Genomic DNA, 18,755 nt, shown 5'->3' on the forward strand with positions numbered 1-18,755 from the left:
AGCATGGCTCGTGTGTGCAACAATGGCAGCGTTGGCTTGTAACTGCAGTTGCAACTGCAGTGTGTTGTGTTATATTCACAGAAATATTTCTGATGGTTCTTTGTTCATTCTTCAAAGCTGCCGGCACGCGGCTTTATCGCTTTGTGATGCAAGACGCGTCAGTTTTATGTTGATTGATGGTATCCAGGCGGAGCCGATGCGGAGCCGATTCCCGCATGTGGCCTGCGAGAGGCGCCGCACTAGAAGGCTACGGAATAATTCAGACCACCTGAGGTGCTTCAACGCGCACTAACGTCACTAAGCACGCAGACGCTTTTGCATGTCGCATGCAGTGGAATGCGCCTGCCGCGGCCGGGCTTTGAACCCACGTGCTTGGCCTCAGCAGCCGACCGCCATAGCCAGTGAGGCAACGCGGCAGGTGCAACGCTGCGATAATTTGCCTCTCTCTCTCTTTGTGTGTGCGACGCTTTTCTTGTTTTACTTATCTCACATGGCTGCTGAATGCTATTGAAATGATATGAAATGAAAGTTACAGCAGAACAAGCAGCTGTTAGGGTTGCTTTGCCCCTACATTGCTGCGTGGAGCCCCATCCCAGCATTCCTTTCGGTGGCTTTCAATCGCTGCTCGGGGAGGAAAACTCACGTACGAGATGTGCACACGTTTAGAAATGTCAGAGCGGATCGTTCGCTTGGTGATGGCAAGTGTCCTTTCATGCAGAGTGGTAAGCATTAATTTTCGCTCTTCTCGTTTTGGCTCTGTGCTTCTAAGGCCTGCTCAAAAGTGAGCCAAGGTGGTTGTTGGCTTTGAAAACAGGCCTGTACCAAGCCTGTTTCAGAACCTGGATAATACTCAAGTATCTGATAAGGACCGGAGGGTTCACACCCTCATCAAGAAGAATGGCATTTATCTAAGCAGTGACCTTTTTATCGAAATTGTGCGGCGGCGGGAGCTTAATGCCAACGTTTATGTTTTACGTCTTTACATTCATCTTTCACATGCACTGATATGATAAAATTGCACTCATAATATCTCTAGAAGTTGAATGACATCAATTTCAACCTCTTTGGACTACTGGTTTTGTTGAAAAAAAAATCTATGGGGGTGCTTAGTTCACGACTGGAATTCGATAGCATTAAATTTAAATTTTGTCGCAGCTTCTGTGTTTGCATCAGTTCATTGACGGTGGTCGGTCTATGAACCACCATATTCGGACTGTTACCTGCATAGCAGGCATCCGTTATGCTGTGAGGTGTCGGCGTAGGCATAGTAGGATAGAAAAAGATTGCTACAACCCGATGTGCAGGTCCTAATGACGTCACAAGGTTACGGACCTCTCGCGACCAATAATAATTGAATTGCCACCTACCACGTGGGGCAGATCGCTCGGAATCTGGTGCCATGCTGCCACAGTGGGCAGGGTGGAATAACGCTACAAGGTCACATGACCTTTCCCGACCAATTAGAGTGGCCCACCAGGACAGGGTATCATGACGTCACAAGGTCACGTGATCTCTTTCGATCAATCAGCGAATTTCGCGAGATCGGATGGCGTATTTCGCTCCCGATGTGAAGTTTAATGCTATCGCATTAAAAAGTCGTACGCATTTGTACTTCGTAACGGGACTTCGAATGTACGTGGCCCGAAAGCCCGACCGGGCCGGAAAATTAAATTTTTTGCCGGGCCTGGGCCAAGCCCGGTGTTAAAGTTGCTGGCCTAGGAAGCGCTTTGGCGTTTACATAGAGGACCTATGTCCGGCATGCAGTACACTTGGGGTGTTCTAGCAGCTACACGGATTAAACATGGCCGCGGTGAATGCTGAGGAAACGTTTTGCGATGGCATAGAAGCCTCGTTCGAACAAAAACCCGACGACCGCCGTCGTTGCACGTGGTAGGTGACCACACCTGCCAACCGTCCCCCTCTCTTCCCTCACCCCCCCCCCCCCCTTCCTCTTAATCCAATCCCGGGGAGAGGAGTGAGATACTGGACTAATAATTACTCAGCTCATAGGAAAATGGCTAAGACTGACGCAGCGAGAATTAATAAAAGAAGCGATCGGAATCAGAATAGAATAATAACCGTAATAGAGTGGTGAGTGAAATAAAAATACTATTGCGACTCTTCAGCATCCATCCAACTGATCATCCCTAATTTTTCAGGGCTTATTTACTTATTTTTAAGTGTCTGTTACAGTTTCTCACGTGACAGAATTTGCAAGTACTCTTGTTTAGTATTTCCTTTTGTCCGCTGACTGGAAAGTCTAGGAAATGAAAGTACGCCAGTTATTCTTAAAGACGAAATGCGAAATTTGTAGATCTATAGAGATTTAAACAGATTGAAGGTCACTGACCATGTCGAGTTACAATTCGACATAGTAACTTGACATGGTCAGTGACCTTCAGCTCGTTCATTATCATCAGTAACGTATACTGCGTCTGTCCTTCGTCCCCTCGGCTTTTTTTCGTGTACTTGTAGCGCCATGTCTTTTTCAGAAATTGTTCATTATCATGCCTGACCAGACGAACCTTCATCGAACCCTAGACTATTCCAGAGACGTTTGTGCGCCGTTTGTAGATGAAGTTTAATAAGCGCCAATCACCGTGCAATGTCCAAGTTACTATGGACGCGCACGCCCTGTCGCGTTGGTATTTCTCAGTGGCTGAATAAAAATCAGCGAAAGACACCTCTCGGAGGTTTTAAAGCGCAAAACTTAACAGCGGGCTGTGCTTCTGCGGCGCAGCCTTCATCCATGCCTTAAAATAAAACTCCCTCAGTAAGACCTAGATATCCTATTTCAAGCTCTTTTCCCCCGCAAAAGTCTAAAAACTGGTGCAATTCTGAAAAGGTGAGAAAATTTTGGTTCTTAAATTTTTCTGATAATCCATCGAAATTTCCGTTTCGCCAAATTTTACTACTCAAATTTACTGAAAAAGAGAAATTTCCGAATGGGACATCGCTGCTGTGGTCTTAGTAGAGAGTTGTCACGCCTCAAATACTTCGCGGTGCGTGCGGAGCACCGCTGGAAGCCTTGCGCTGTTTGAGGTATATCAGCGAGCACACGCCCTAGGATCTACCGAAAGGCGCTCCGCATCTGCTCGATACTGCTCGCGACTGTACATTTGAAGCCTTATATAAGTACCACTGGAGAGGAACCTTCATTCGACTCCGAGGCGCAGTCGCCTGTTCCGAGGGCGACTATGATCATGTGCCTTCCTCTTCCAAAAACATCTGCGTTATGAGGAACGCCATTGGGGAAGTGCATATTGGTTTAGCGCGCTTTGGGTCGTTTAGCACACGTTACAGCATAAGCAGGCGCTTTTTGCTTTTCGTTTCTATTGAAACGCGGCCAGTACGGTCATGTATCAGCCCTCGCAACCTTGTTCATTAAAAAAAAATGTCATTGTTACTGCTTCGAAGGTGTTTTAATATTTAGATATCGCGAGCGGTAAAAAAAATGCCAGATTCAGATTATAGAGGTAAGGTAAAGTAGTTTATTACGCGTGTATGCAACCCTTTTCATTTGTCTCTGAGTACTTCAGGGCGACTCACAGACGAGACTACTACTGTTCAGAAAAGCAAGCGAGAAAACCCCGCTTCATCTTCTCTTCCTTTCGTGCTTAGCAAATCAATTTTTTTTAAGCGTTATTGCGTTTTGAGGACCTCTGCCGGCCTCATTTTACCTGTGTAGCAGTTTACTTGCAGGCGGTAAGCCATTTTTCTATTGAGCTACTGTGGGAACAGGCCGTAGCCGGGGCCCCGCGCACAGGCGGGCCGCGCATTCGCTCATTAGAATGATAATGCAAGTAGCGGAGTCGGGTCAGGACAGGGCCTAATAATGAGGCCCGTGCAGTGCTCTAATTCGCACCGCTGTCCTTTCGATATATTAATCAAATTGAAAGAGAAAATAAAATTCTTGAAGAACTAATATGAGGAAGTCTCGAAAGCTAAAAAATTTTTCGAAACTTCTTTTCTAGCCAAAATGGTCCGCGTCGATCAATACACCTGCTCTTGTAAAAAGAGAGGACACTACGGATGCCTATTAGCGAAAGACAAAACCACGACAACTATTTGTTTGATAATTCGGTAGTTTTCAGCACGCACGCACGAATATGGCACAGAGGTGCATCGGTGCGCGTTTACCGACCCTTGAAGCAAGTGGGACACATGTATTCTGCTGTATACAAAGGATTAAGCGCATAGATAACAGACTACTTTGTTCCCAGACAGGTCCATTACGAACGTACAAATAACACATTGATCTGCATCCTGCCAAGGCTTCTCTACTTATGTGATGCTGTCACAGAAAGAACAGCATTGAATTTCCGCAGCCAGCCGAGAATGATTCTGGAGTTCGTGCTCCGTTTTTTACCAGCAAAGAAAAGAGGCGAGCACGATTTCCTAGAGCGCTGCAGCAGCGCGCTAGGGACAAATAACGTGAAATCTTTTCGCAGTTGCTATGTTGAGGGCACTGGGCTAGGGTTTTTATCATTCGCGTAGCTATGGTGCATTAAAATTTGACAAATTTTTCTCCGCCTGTCACAGCTCGAGCGCTCTAGACAAGTCTGCTCACGTCTGTACTCTGAACGAAGCAACATAGCCGGCCCGACCCGCTGGGGCATCGTAGGAGCTGGCCGCATAAGCCACGACTTCGCCGTGTGCCTGCGTAGCATGTCGCCGAATAAACATAAGGTACGTACGTACCGGCGCCCGTTTCATCTCCTTGTTAGCCAGAATCAAGCACAGTATCAGGCAACTACTGGCGGGATTTTAAAGGGAATTAGTAATAGACGGCGAAGGCACGTACGGCACGTTCGATAGAGAGCTGTCCTGACTGCTGCAGACAAAAGTCAAAACTGGCGACGACACGGCTTTTGACTAGCAGTGCACGCAATTCTCCTGTCTGTCATGTACAGCAAACTCGAAGAAAAAGAGCATCTGTCCGGAGTCTCAGCATCAAAAACAATTAGACTGAAACGACGTTCTCCAGGGCTCTCGTCGTCCGAATTATTCCCTGAGCTGTATTCAAGGAAGCAAGAAGGTCCGTGTAGTTTTATAACAAGGTGGTTATGGTGGCTACTTTATGACCGTTCTTTTATTCCATAAACCGGAGCAGAATTACCTAAAGTTGTGTAGGATTAAGTGACCCGTCACTTAAAACGAAGATTAAAAACCCAGGCTTTCCGAAACTTGCGCTCACTGCTATATTTTAGTACGTCCAAAACATTCAGATGTCAAAATCACACATTCAGATTCATTACGGACAGAAATATACTTGGTCGTCTAGCTGGGCTCCGCAGTTTAATGAGAGCGAAATACCAACCGTCCTAGATCAGCCCTGTTATCTTCATCGCTATCGAGTGAGAGAAGTTTATATCTTTATTTTTCGCTGAGCTCTCAATTACGCCTGATCAATTATTTAATTTTTATATGACGGAGCCCACAAAAACTTTGAGTGACCCAGCAGTAGAAAGGGTGCTCCGGTTGTTTTGATGATAATTTATATTCTGCTTACACATATTGGTAAAGGAGAGCCGGTGTTGTTGAAAACATGACAAGGTGCAAAATTTCAGTAATCATAGCGCCCAAATGTGAACAAACAGGCTTATTTTTCATTTCGCTTCATTATAAATGTGACCGCCAAAGTTAGAAACCAAGATTCACAGCCTCGCATTCTCCAACAAGACAGCCTAGCCATTGAGCCACAGCAGTGGGCAACTGTTTCTCAAGGCACCTAATAGCCGTGTTTAATAGTTTGTTTCTCATGCTCGATCTGTCATTAGGTCGTAGCTGTCGCAGGGAAGGACTACGAGAACACGAAACGGTTCAGCGACCTACACGCCATCGGCAGAGCGTACTTCACTTACGAAGAGTTGGCGTCCGACCCAAATGTAGGTAAGGATCGACCGCGCCATTTGTGAGGCATATTGGCTTTATGAGCTAAAGCAATACACGAGAGCCATGCTGGCGTATAGTGAGCGCACTGGAATACACCTGCATTAAGAGAATGCCGCGAATCCCTGGCGTATTCGCAAGTACCCACACAAGGTACGGTTATATCGAGAGCATGACGGAAGAATATGATAGGTTGTCGAGGTGACTAGTGATGCAAAACTATCGATAGTACTATCGATACCATCGATAGTTGAGTCACTATCGAACTATTAAAAAAGACTATCGATAGTACTATCTATAGGCGTATCGATACTACTTGTTATATATAGTACTATCGATACTATAAAATCATCCACGCGTACCCACTGCATCCTAAACTTGGTTTCCAGAGTGTGTGGTATGGAGGTGATGGTATCAGTAACTGACAGGACTCGCCCGTTTTCGCAGCCTACGCGTCACCGAGCTCTGCAGATGGTCCCTACGTAAAGTTTGTGGATAAAATGTTAGCGTGCGAATGTCCTAGTTGCGAAGCATGTGTGCGGAAATCATTTCTGCCGCGGTTACGTCAGCAAGACGACGTCTGCAGTGCACGATAGTGTCGTGTAAGCCAGCACAACTTTTGCTGTTTGTTCTTTCACCGGATGCAGTTCCAGGTATTTTTCCGAACTGTCCCAGTGCACGTTAATGTACCAAAGCTGGTCGAAATTTACCCGGAGACCTCTACTACGACATCCCTCATAGCTTTAGTCTCTTTGGGACATTAAGCCTCATGAGACCGTCAAACCAATCAGGTATCGCAAATGTTTTAGTTATATCGCTGGCCAACAAATGCATAATATCAGTATTGTTACTATCGATAGTCCATTTTCCGATAGTTTTGCATCACTAGGTGGCTGACGAAGGTCGTCCAGGCGGCAAGTTGTGCCTATTTCGCGCTACTCTCGACAGATGGCGCTACTCAAACGGGGCTTTGGTTGCTTTAGTGGCATGGACATGGATTTCAAACGTGCATGAGACATAATCTGAACAGCATCAATAAAAGACGTTAGTTTGGTTTCGCCGGACCCTAAAAGGACAATGTTAGGTCGTAGTTTAGGCTTAGCGGCACTCAGTAAGCTTGTGTGTTGCGTGATTATGTATGCGCCGTGAGCATTTTCTTGCACCTGACCTTTTGAGACCAGAAAATGTGAAAAAAAAAGTCGAGCACAATAACAGACGAATATTTGTCACTGCGCCCTTGTGTCTGGAGATATCTCTTATGAGTTATCTGTGGCAGGATACGCACCTATCCCTAGCACCTATTTTAGAATACGATAGCGCGGATTTCTAGAATACGATAGGGAGAATCAGCATTGCAATTTGTACTCGAAGAAGCATCGTTTGGATGCAAAATGAGCTATGGGCAAGTAAAAAAATATAAAAAATTGAAAAATAGATGTGAATTTAACTATACAATCTGTTATACGAGGGGGTACCCAAAAGAAATCGGACTAATTTTTTCAATCGGCACAGCGTCTGTGGTACCGCGTTTTGCCGCTAGGAGCGCATAGAACGAACATTCCAGTCAGTAAGCCGAGTGCCGTCGCTGAAGGAGGTCAGACTAGTTTAGGCAGAGTTTTAGAGTGACGACTGTTATGTGTGAGTGTCGTTTTTGCAATGGCTGATTTTCGTGAACAGCGTGCGCCGGTGAAATTGATTTTTTCTCGGAAAAAGTGGAACGGAAACTCTTGAAATATTCAGAAAGACGTTCAAGGACGATGCTATGGGGACAACTCAAGTGTTCCTGAATTAAATCTTGAATCAAAGCTACAGTCATGCCAATGGAAAACTTCAAATTCACCTCGCCTCAAGAAAGCTCGTCAGGTGAAACAAAACCTCAAAACAATGCTGATTTGTTTTTTCGACTTAAGAGGAGTCGTCCATTCAGAATTTGTTCCGCAGGGTCAGACAGTTAACCAGGCTTTCTGTGTGGATGTTTTGAAAAGATTGGGCCACAGTGTTTGGTGGAAGCGGCCTGATTTGTGGCAGACGGGTGACTGGTTTTTCCACCATGGCAATGCCCCTGCTCACACAGCCCTGTCTCTACGACAAATTCGGACCAAAAATGGCATGACCTCTGTTCCTCAACCTTCATACTCACCCGACCTTGCCACGTGCTACTTTCTTTGTTTCATAGAATGAAAAGACAGGCTGATGTTTCGCTGATGTCGCTGAGGTGAAGAAAAAAAACGACGGAGGCACTGTCAAGCATCACAAAAGATGCATTTAAGCAATGTTTTGAAAAATGGAATAAGAGATTCGACAAACGTATCATTGTAAGTGGAGAGTACTTTGAAGGATATTGAAGGTCTGTGCTGAAAATGTGAACAAATAAGTTCAAACAAAAATAAGTCCGGTTTCTTTTGGGTACCCCCTCGTAGTTGGGAGTCCAGTTCGTACTTGCAGGAACGTTATATCAGTGCAAAACACAGCGTGAATAGGGCTCATTCAAGCGCAAATTAAGGCTCTAAACGCACCACATGCACAATTTCAGGCCGCTGACGCGATGGCCGGCTGTCACTTGCATCACGAACAAGTTCATAGTTGACGCTGCTGAGGCGGCGAAGGACTTTGTAAGGTCTGAAATACCTATGGAGGAGCTTTTCACACAACCCACTGCAGAGCACGAGGGTGCACACCCACACCTGGTCGCCCGCTTCGTAGTGAGCTCATTGCTGCTCCTTAATGTGCAACGGGCAAGCTGACTGGCTTGCTCTGCTAGTTCCACAAAGTGGCCGGCGTCTACTGGGACCGCCTCATCCCCGCAAGGGGGGATTCACGTCTAGCGCCATGCGGACCTACCTGCCATAGACGAGATGGAACGGGATAAATTGTTTTTTTTTTTCCTGCGACGCATTATTTTAAGCGAAGGTGACGTACGGCAGGATCTCGTCGCACGTTTTACGGGACGTCAGCGCCAACGTGGGTGGCGCCGATGAACACTCTCAAGGTGTTCAAGGTCAAGGCTCTCAAGGTCAAGACGAAGACAAGTCCTCTTGTCGAAATGTTGGCTCAAGCAATCTGAGATTTTCCCCTCCCTTGTTCATTTTGTGATCGCCAAGGACCATCTACCACATCCTGTCTCTACCATGGACTCTCAAGGTTAGGTTATTTGTAAACATAAATACCCCCGAAAGCAGAAGATCAGACAGCCGTAGCCGTAGCTCAGAGGTAGAGCACCGGACGCGTAATTCGGAGGTCGTGGGTTCTACACTCCACCCCCCCCCCCCCTCCCCACACGACACGGCTCATGCGCACAGCTGTTACAGCTCGGATTCGCCGGCGCGCCGCGCCGCGCCGCCGGCAGCAGCAGCTGCTCCGCACCACGTGACCGACCGGCTCGAGGTCACTGCACCGCCACGGAGCTCAAGGGGTGCCACGCTGAAGGTATACCGAAGGCTCGAAGTGATGGCGTAGTGCAGCTCTCGCTACAAAATGAAAGCTGCGTTCGGCGGCGTTTGTGCAGAGCCTCGTAAAACCAAGCACAGGTGTTTGCTGCTTATGACTGAGCAGAGGCACAGGTGGCGGGTGTGCTTGTGTGACGGGGCCGTGCTGCATATATTTGGCTTGAGTGAGCCGAATATATGCAGCATTAAGAAAACAATGTGGTTGTCACTGGTGAACCAGCAATGGGAACAGTGTCGACTTGATTATGCATGTGGCGTGGATTGAGGTAGGCCGTGTAATACATGTAACACACAGCCGCCAACCTGTCAGGGTAACGAACCGGATTTATCAAGCGAAAGAGAAATGTTCCCAAGTTGCAGATGTTCACATGTAGTGAAGTTGGGAAATTGCCAGGCGAATAACACGCGCCAGTGCCTCAGACCAGTGTTGACTAGAGATTACAACTAAAGTCGTGCAACTTTCAATAGCATACTGCGCACTGTGGGCTGTAATACTCTGCTGTCCAACAACAGCTATAAACGGAATGAAAGCTGCTATCTTTTCCGTATTAAACAAGACAGGTCATAAAATTCTTGCACGTATTTAACCTTCTGATTAGCTTTCTTGTTCAAGTAAGAAAAGTATTAACAATACGCTGTTTATACGCCTGGCCACGGAACAATAGGTAGCGGTAATGCATGCGAATGGGGTTACAGCTACACATTTTGCAATTATCTGTCTATAGAAGAGGCCTTACGAAAGGAACCAGTTCATGATGGTGATGACCATGACGATGATGTCGTTATTAATGTGTTTGCTCGAAATGGAGACATAAGCAGCGCCATCTTTTGCTTTAATACATCAGAAAAGAACATTCCTGTCAGAGAATTCTGTAGCCTTTACTGGCTCGATATATCACGAAAGAGCTTGTCCGTCGCAGCGACCGACTTCAGTTTGCATTAAAAGCAAAACAGCCTTTTTACTTTACTTTCTTAATGATATTGCCCGTTTCTTGCAAAGCTGTTTCGTTATTGTATAGATGTGGCATACGTGGGCGTCCTGCACCCCGACCACTACTCCACCGCGCGCATGCTGCTGGAAGGCGGCAAGCACGTGCTCTGCGAAAAGCCGCTCACCAGCTGCCGGAGGGACACCGAGTCCCTGTGCGAGATAGCGAGAGAGAAGGGGCTCTTCCTCATGGAGGTGAGTAGCGGGCAGTGCAATCTGAAGAACAGGCTATGTGCGTTTGTAGCAAATATCTGTGTAAATCTAAACAATTTGCGTGTGCAATGGTGGGTACAGTTGCCTAAGCCTTGTATACAATGTGCTATAGCAGCCGCCGCGGCGGCTCAGTGGTTATGGTGCTCGGCTGTTGACCCGAAGTAAGGGTTCAATCTCGGGTCCGGCGGTCTTATTTCGATGGAGGTGAAATGCTAGAGGCCCGTGTACTGAGTGATGTAGTGTACGATAAAGAACCCTACGAGGTCGATGTTAACCGGAGCCCACCACTACGGCGTCTCTCATAGCCCGAGTCGCTTAGTAACGTTAAACCCCATGGAATCAAACAAAAAAAATTGTGCCACAATAAACATGATACAACACCATTCGTGGCACAAATAGAAGATGCAGACAAATGCTTCGTAATTTAGGGAACTTTTCGTGGTTGTTTTAGAAATAACGAAGATCGGGCTGACATTTTACTATCTGATTTTTTTTCTGGAAAACACTTTTTTTTCTCCTAAGCAAAGTAGGTGTTCTCATGATTCCACCTGAAATAAACACTAACTTTCGAACGGCACAATACAAGAACAAGTGACAAATGGCAACACGTTAACCGCAGGCGCTTTGGACCCGCTTCGTTCCGGCGTACCGGCGGATGCTGGAAGAGCTCGAGCGGGGCGCCGCCGGCGATCCCCGCTACGTGCACGTTACCTTAGGCTTCCCGATGCACGGCCTGCAGAGGGTCTTCCGCAAGGACTTGGGAGGTTCCGTGGTGCTCACCATGGGACCCTACTGCGCCCAACTGGCCCTGCAAGTGCTCGGCCCGGAGCCTCCCGTCAGGATCACGGCGAGCGGAGACTTCACCAGCGAAGGTTCAATGGATTCTGAAATTCTCATTCCATGTCCGTACTTTGTAGACCGTGTTAACTGTCAATGGCTGGATACAGGACAATTATGCTCAGTGGTTATGGTGCTCGGCTGTTACCCAACACGGCTGTTACCCAAAATGTTACCCACCGCTAAACACAGGAAACGTATAGATAAAGGATTAACAGCTAGACACAAACTAAATGGCCGTGATCGAATATAGATGAGTTCTTTTATCTCGCCTGACACTTGGCGACGTGAGAAGGCAGCTTCAGCGAAGGGAAAAAATTCACCTGTGCACATCTTTAACCGTTAGAGATTACAGTAGCAGGTTTGCGCTCAAATCTCAGTGCCTTGTTGTTCCTGTCTACGTTCTCTTTATGCGTTGCGCAGCATCTTCCAACCTTAAGTATTCATTCCTTTCTCTTGTCCTTTCGCTCTCTTTTGGACTGCTTCGAAGTTTCGACAATCTCTTCCGCAGTGATATTCCCCCAGCCAGATCAGTTGTCCATTTTTTTGTACTCGCAGGTGTGGACACCGTCGTTGCTGGCACCATGGAGTTCACCGGAGGCCGTTTGGCCACGTTCGCGATGTCTTCCGTATTCCACATGCCATCCAAAGCGGAAATCGTCGGAACAAAAGGCATCATTACGGTGAGCAAAAAGCATAAAAGGCGACCAGCAATCGTGACTAAAGATCTGAATAAAGGCGCGGGCAAACACGCCCATGTGCCAAGTCCGTCGTATTTCGCATGTAATCCAAAGCGGAAATCGTGGGAACAAGTGCCATAATTACAGCGAGCAAACAAATAGCCTTCGTGATAAGGGCCTGAATGAAGGTTTTGGCGTGAAGGCACTACACTAGGGTCCTGCGCGGAAGCTACAAGTCGGGGCTCAGCCAGTGGGATGGCTGTCATGCCGGTTTGGTGGCAAGTGTAAACTGTCAATCTGTAGAAGCCGACACATGATAACCTCTCTCTCGAGTGTGTGCGTTCGGGTTGGGGCACTGGGGGTGATGTGGTGCGGTCCTCGAGACACCCGTGTAAGAACTTCACGTGATAGAAGTGCGTGCACACCTCCTGGTACACATCTCGTCCGGGACTCCGACCATACCTGAGGCAACCTAGATCCTTTGCTTGCAGGCAAGCGTGTTTACACACACGCTCATTTATGGCGACAGTCGAGTGCTGTGGCGCCCAGACGATGCGGTAATAGCAGGCGGAGGCGCAAGTGCGCGACGCGTTACATGTGTCACGTTGCGGTTGGAAGCGTCTGTGTCACAAGCCCCCGCCTTTACGGTCAACAGAGGCGCGGGATCCCCTTTACGGTTACCCGTCGTCCCTCTATGAAGTTTGAGCGCACAGTTAAAAGTTAGGCCGGTCAACCCGTGAAGCACGTGTGTCGGTGTGGGATTGAGGAATAAGTTCACAGTAAGTCACCGTAGCCCAAATTACATTGCATAATAATCGAGCCATGGGCGTCCGGAGGGGGGGGCAAGGGGGGGCGGTTGCACCCCCCTGGAAAATCACTCACTCGAACCGTGAGTGATGGCCGCACACCAGGGGCGGTGGTGCGCTCAGTCAAAAGGGTAAAAGCAGCCCCGCATGGTCACATCTGCGAAATGCCGCGTCCGGGCGTGCGTCGTTCCGCCGTTTTCAAACCACGCCATCGTTAGCTCTACTGAAGGGCGACCTGTTCCAGACATACAGCGGCACCGGCGAACATGTGTTTCGAGCCGCCTTGAGATGGGTGTCTGTTTCTTTGATCTCTAGAGAGATAGCGACACGGAGGCAGACAGTGCACGGGGCATCTTGTTTTCGCCTATGTCGTTACGCCGGTCACCGATGAATTCTTAAGGAGGGAAGGACAAATCAGCCGTGTCCACCCCCGCTTTGTCGGGCTGCTCAGGGGCAAGCGGGCGATGAGTTGGCGCCGCCGCCGCTCGCTCTCTCCTCCGATCCACGTGTAGCGCAGTTCGGTAGAAGCGCCGCTTTCAGAATCTCCGGCAAAGGGGATTAGCTGCTTTTGTTCACGGCGACGCAGTCTCCCGAGGCGCCCCCACACCAGCGTTCTTTGCGTCTTCTGTGAAAACCAGCGCCTTTGGTCAACGCAGCCCGATGGCGCCTGCCTGGCTCGCCTGTCACCTCTGGCTGGGCCTCAAATCACAACAGCGCCCATGTACTGTGCGTGTCAGTGCATGGTAAAGAGACCCAGGTGGTCGACATTACCCGGAACTCTGTACTACTCCATCCCTCATAGCCTGAGTCGTTTTGGGGCTCTGAACCCCATAAAAACACAAAAACAAATTTTCCGACCGGAGTGGCGAGTGTCCCTTCCCCTCGGAAGTTGCGCGGCGTTCCTTTCACCCCCAAAGTGCGCATTCGGGGATACTGCGGCAAGTAAGCCCTCGCACGTGTGCGCGCCTCTGTGTTTGTGCTTGGGTGTTTTTAGTGGCCGGTTGTCAGCGAAGCTGAGAACAACCAAGACAGCGGACGAGAAAACGACGAGCGGCGAGCAGTGTGTGTGGGGTTGCTCGACTGTGCGGATGCGCAAGCAAGATGGAGCGAGGTGTATGAAGCTGCGAGCGTGCATTTATCTTGTAAATAAGTTTTCGTTGTATATATAGTCATCTTTTGTTTTCAACGTACGCGTTCAACAGTTTTTCCAATCAATGTGTATGATGAGTGTGCACCGAGAGCGTGTAATGAAGCACAGAAGTGAATTTATCACACGTGTAATTACGCAATTCGCCCAGAAAAATCCGAGGCGCCTACAGTTGCTGTTCAAGGAAGACTGACTGAGTGACTGTAGTTGCGTGTTTGCGAACATATTGTGCTGTGTGCTGGTCATCAATCCGGGTGAGTCGAGAACCCGTATGCAGGAAGACTGAGCACTCTTCTCCACGAAGTGATATAGCATCTTTTTGCATTTTTTATTAATTTTAGTTGTTTCTTCGTTGATAAACTCCAATGTACCTCTCCTAGCCGCGCTTTAATTTGCTGTTTGTAATTTTTCTTTCATGTGTGCATTTTGTTTAATTTTTATTTATATATAAATAAATAAATTTACTCCGCAAATAGCGCCTTTTTGCTACGAACATACCCCCCCCCCCCCCCCCCCCGGGGCACCAACGGGGCCCCCCCCTGCAGAAAATTCTGCGGACGCCCTTGAATCGAGCAAACCAACAAAAGAACCCGACAATGAACCAACACTGCGATAAAAGAAGAATGTAACGAAAACGAAGCAAATATTACAGATATAGTAAGTAGGGGCAAGAGTTGCACAGAAACACAACGTAAAATACTAGCCAGGTCAAGCTCTAAACACAGGCGAAAACAATGTTAAATTCAACGACAGCCGTTTGCAAAAAAGAAAAAGGAGTTCTCACAGCTTTCTTGTTTGATGGAGCGTCGTAGTTGCAGAGTTCAGTAGCGGCGGTCGTGCCAGATGAGGAAGAACGAGGAGTTGATCGCGGGTTCGGCGAAGAAAAAAAAAAACACTTTCCCCGAAAGGGCCGTTTGAGTGACCCGATAGGCTGCACCTCCCCTGAGCGCACTGCCAGGGCGGGCGGCGGTCTCCCTTTTTATTCCCTCTCCGGGTCGAGCGGCGCCCCGTCGTCCGGACGCGCGCCGTCCGGTCGCTGCCCCGGAGAAACATGTCGAGGCATGCTCGGAGGGGCGGTGAGATCCCATAATTTCCGCGTCTCAGAGGGGCGGGGAGATCCCGTATCTTCCTCTCTACAAGTGAGGCAGCTTGCGACAGTCTGCAATCATCCTCCGTGCCAATTAGAAATTTCTGCACAAACACCGTTACTTAAACGCTTTCGAGGCAGGGAGGGAGGGAGATATTTTAACCAGGAGGTTCTTGCCTGATGAAGTATCTTTTGCAGGTTACTACTCAAAGTCCAGTCGACAGGCCTATTACAGGCCTTCTAGCTTAACTCTAGAACATCGTAGAGAATTCTGTTATTGAGTGCAATTTCCTGATTGTTTCATGGCTTCGAAGATGGACCCACCTATTGCCTGTCCGCCTGGGTTGGAGACGCCTTCAGGTAGGGTAGACCTTCCGATTCCACCAGTCTCTACACCTCTGAACTACGAATTCAGCTCGGGACTGCGCTACGAGGCCGAAGAAGTCAGAAGCTGCTTGATCCGAGGTAAAAAGGGCAACTTGACTTTTTCAATAGACACTGCGAGTACAGCACACCAAGTTTCATTAATTCCTAACAACGTTTCACCCAAATGTCTGGTCACTTGCACCAACAGAAGGCCACAACACGTTCAAAGATGGAAGTGAGCAGAAGGAGCTGAAGTGCGGATGTTTTGCTGTCCCTATCCGTGGGCGACGTTTTCGCACGAACGCTTGTTCTTCTCAGGGCAACAGCAGCTTTCTTTTAAAAGGTTTATGTGGGTTAATTGAGAAAAGGGGACCCAAGATTGCTCACCCAAGATTGCTCAAAGTCCCACAGGCGGCAACAGTACCGGGTTTCCTTCCTTCGACTGATAGAAGGTATATAGTTGTGGTGACAGTACAGGTAGTCGAGAAAAACTTGCAGATTTGCGTCAGACTTGAACTGCTTATTGGGTGATCTTGCACCCGCAAATAAAGAACTCAGCGACACGGAAAGCAGCAAGTGCGCTCAGGGGCCGACTAAGGACAGAATCACTGGCACTCTCGTCCACGCTTGTTTTAAACGTGACGTCGATCTTCCGAGATAAGACGCGGAAGGTTCTACGACATCGAACATGGTAAAAGCAGTAGCGGGTGGCTGCAATTTTACCTGAGAGATCTAGTGCCTTCTCATCGTCACACGGGGTAAACATGTAAAGAAAGGAGCAAACAAGCATCACACCACTACGCGGCAATATAAAATGTGTCAGTATGACTGTTCTGGCCGTGACGGACAAGCCCACTATTCGAAACGTCGGCACAGGACTGAGGCCCAATTGCACCACAGCTATTGCCTAGAACACAGGAGACTTGACGATGGCGCCTTCATTTTTCACCGCTAGATAACCCGCAAGTTGTGATCGTTATACGAATATTATACGACTACAACAAAGTACTATATAGTCTAGAGTTCCGATTACAGTACAGTAATATAGAGCTGTGCACCTCGCCAGTATGTTATGACCTTGTCATTTACTCCGTCAGCGGATGCGGGCACTGGCAACACTGAAATAATTTTGAAAATATATCGCATTTTGGAATTTTTCCTCTTTATTAGCCGTCCAAATTACTAACGATAATGCCTCTGTGCTTCTTTTATCTGTGTTACATGTTATGTAGAAAGATATTTTTTATACAGAATGTCACTTGTACTTGTGCTGCCATATTTTGTGCTCAATGCACGCGTGTATTGCGTCGGTGCTGTTTCGTGACGTTGCTATAACATGACGTTGCTATAACATGAGTTTCGCGCTTTTTTTTTTTGAAGCGTACTGCCCACCTTTATGCATTTGTACAAAGGGTCGTGGTCCTGGACTTCTGGCCTATTTATTTTCAGCAAAATTCGCTCACTCTTTGCGGCGATAACTGTACCGTGATCCACCGTCTCCGAGGGCTCACTCTCTCAGACCAGCATGGACACTGGACACCTAATGGCATGCACAATAGCCAGCTGACTTCTTTTCTGAAAATACAAGGGGACCTGTTCGCGTTCAAAGTGAATTCTTGCCGATCACTTTACTTTGCGTGCAGTGAAACCTGCAGCCACCATCTGCTTTTCAGCATGCTTAGACTATTCCTATTGTGCTCCATTTGATTTTCATCGCAGGCCTCAAAGAAAGCCCGCTGATGCCTCACAAGGATTCGGTGCTCATTGCATCTACGCTGGATGAAATCCTCCTTCAGCTTCGCAGGCGACTCTGACTCAGCGGCTCTGACTCAGCGGTTGACTGTGTACTGTGCAGCAAGCCACAGATACGTTGCGTTAGAGTGTGGAGTTGTATGCTGGACAGCCGATCTACAGTTCCGTGTGGTGCAGTGTGTGGGAAGTTGCAGGATGATTGCGTGTACCGCCTATTCATTCGGCTGTTTTCGCAGCTGTATGAGGAAGCTGCCCTACGGAAACCAAGCAGGCAGTCACCAAATATCTCGTGTAGCCTGCGCTAACAATATTTTCGATGTTTATTTGTCAGCGGTCAGCAGAGGGTTACTGCGAAAGACGGAGAAAATTTGGAGGGTGGTAGATGTAGCCAGGAAGATTACTGAAATGCCGCCGATCGGTGCAAGGGAGCCTGCTCAAGCTCAAAATGGGGCTTTGGAGATGACTGCCCTATCTATGCCTAGCCAGAGCATTGATGCCTCGAACGACGCGTGCATACACGGCTCACGCACTCAGGGAATGTTCTACCAAAGGCGACGCCATGGACTTACGGGTGGCACGGGGCTTTGGATTACAGCGCCAGTTAGTGACTTATGTTGTGCTTCTGGTGTATCCAAATATTTGCAGCTACGGCTATACGTGCAGCTCATCTAAGCACAATTATTGCGTAATTTGTGGTGCGACCAACAAGCAAGTCCCATCCAAACAGTGGATTGTTTCTGCGTTTCCATGCGCTTAATGTAGCGAGAAATGCTAAGGAAGCACGTACTTTTGTAAGCAGTCATACAAATTGAGCACACCGCGAACAAAACAGTGTTGCCATTTGGTGAACAAAATTCATGCTGCAACAGCTCACACTACAAAACCTCTGACCCCATGGTTCCAACATACACAGTTAGCCGAAAAACACCCAAAAGGGAGTAAATGACTTGTCCTCTAACGCACACCCAAAAGGAGGTTTCTTTTGCTCCTTATGTATGGTTTTTTTTATTTATTCCCTTATATAAGGGAGTTATTTTGGAGTATAAGGGAGTACATTTTTTACTACCCACAGAAATGGAGCCCAAAAATGGCGTAATGTTTATTTATACTCGTTCAGGCTCATTCTTACAGCAGTGACAGCAGCGGAAACGGGCAGTAGACCTGCGGGCCGCCGGCAACCCAAGTTGGGAAACTGCGCTGCCCAAAATGAAACTTCGCGTCACGCATTCTGACAGCCGTCTGCAAGTCGAGCGGCGGCGTAGGCGGCGGGAGTCGTCTGCTTGTCGTCTCCTTTTTCTGTACGAGCTCGTTTGGTTGACCATGTTCGTAGATAAAGGGATCTAACATTATAATCAATAGTTGAAAACTGAAAAGGAGTCACTCGGTAGTTTTGACGGTCACGCACCACCACGCTATATTTGACTAAAAGCCAGAGCACAAAAGTTGAAAACACCGCTGATGTTAGTTTGGAATGGCCGTGTTTGCCTTCATATTCACTTCATTACGGCTCGGCTTTTCAATATGACTGAGGAAAAATGTAG

The 18,755-nt window shown here is 47.9% G+C and overlaps 1 protein-coding gene across 2 annotated transcripts; it reads left to right on the top strand.

Moving 5' to 3' along the window:
* The first annotated feature begins 288 nt into the window (after positions 1 to 288).
* LOC149339977 (trans-1,2-dihydrobenzene-1,2-diol dehydrogenase-like) lies at positions 289 to 18,088 on the top strand. 2 transcript variants are annotated; one of them, XM_089548708.1, is made up of 8 exons: positions 289 to 722; positions 4,543 to 4,689; positions 5,781 to 5,892; positions 10,358 to 10,521; positions 11,159 to 11,411; positions 11,935 to 12,059; positions 15,411 to 15,561; positions 17,182 to 18,088. In XM_089548708.1, the coding sequence occupies exons 1-8, from the start codon at positions 651 to 653 to the stop codon at positions 17,274 to 17,276; spliced, it is 1,119 nt and encodes a 372-aa protein (XP_089404834.1). In that variant the 5' UTR covers positions 289 to 650; the 3' UTR covers positions 17,277 to 18,088. The 2 variants fall into 2 exon arrangements, with proteins under 2 accessions (XP_089404834.1, XP_089404835.1); XM_089548709.1 differs by lacking the exon at positions 4,543 to 4,689.
* The last annotated feature ends 667 nt before the right edge of the window (positions 18,089 to 18,755 follow it).

This window comes from Amblyomma mixtum, chromosome 6, assembly GCF_055824585.1.
Source record: "Amblyomma mixtum isolate Tamu chromosome 6, ASM5582458v1, whole genome shotgun sequence".
NCBI classification, from domain to species: Eukaryota; Metazoa; Arthropoda; class Arachnida; order Ixodida; family Ixodidae; genus Amblyomma; species Amblyomma mixtum.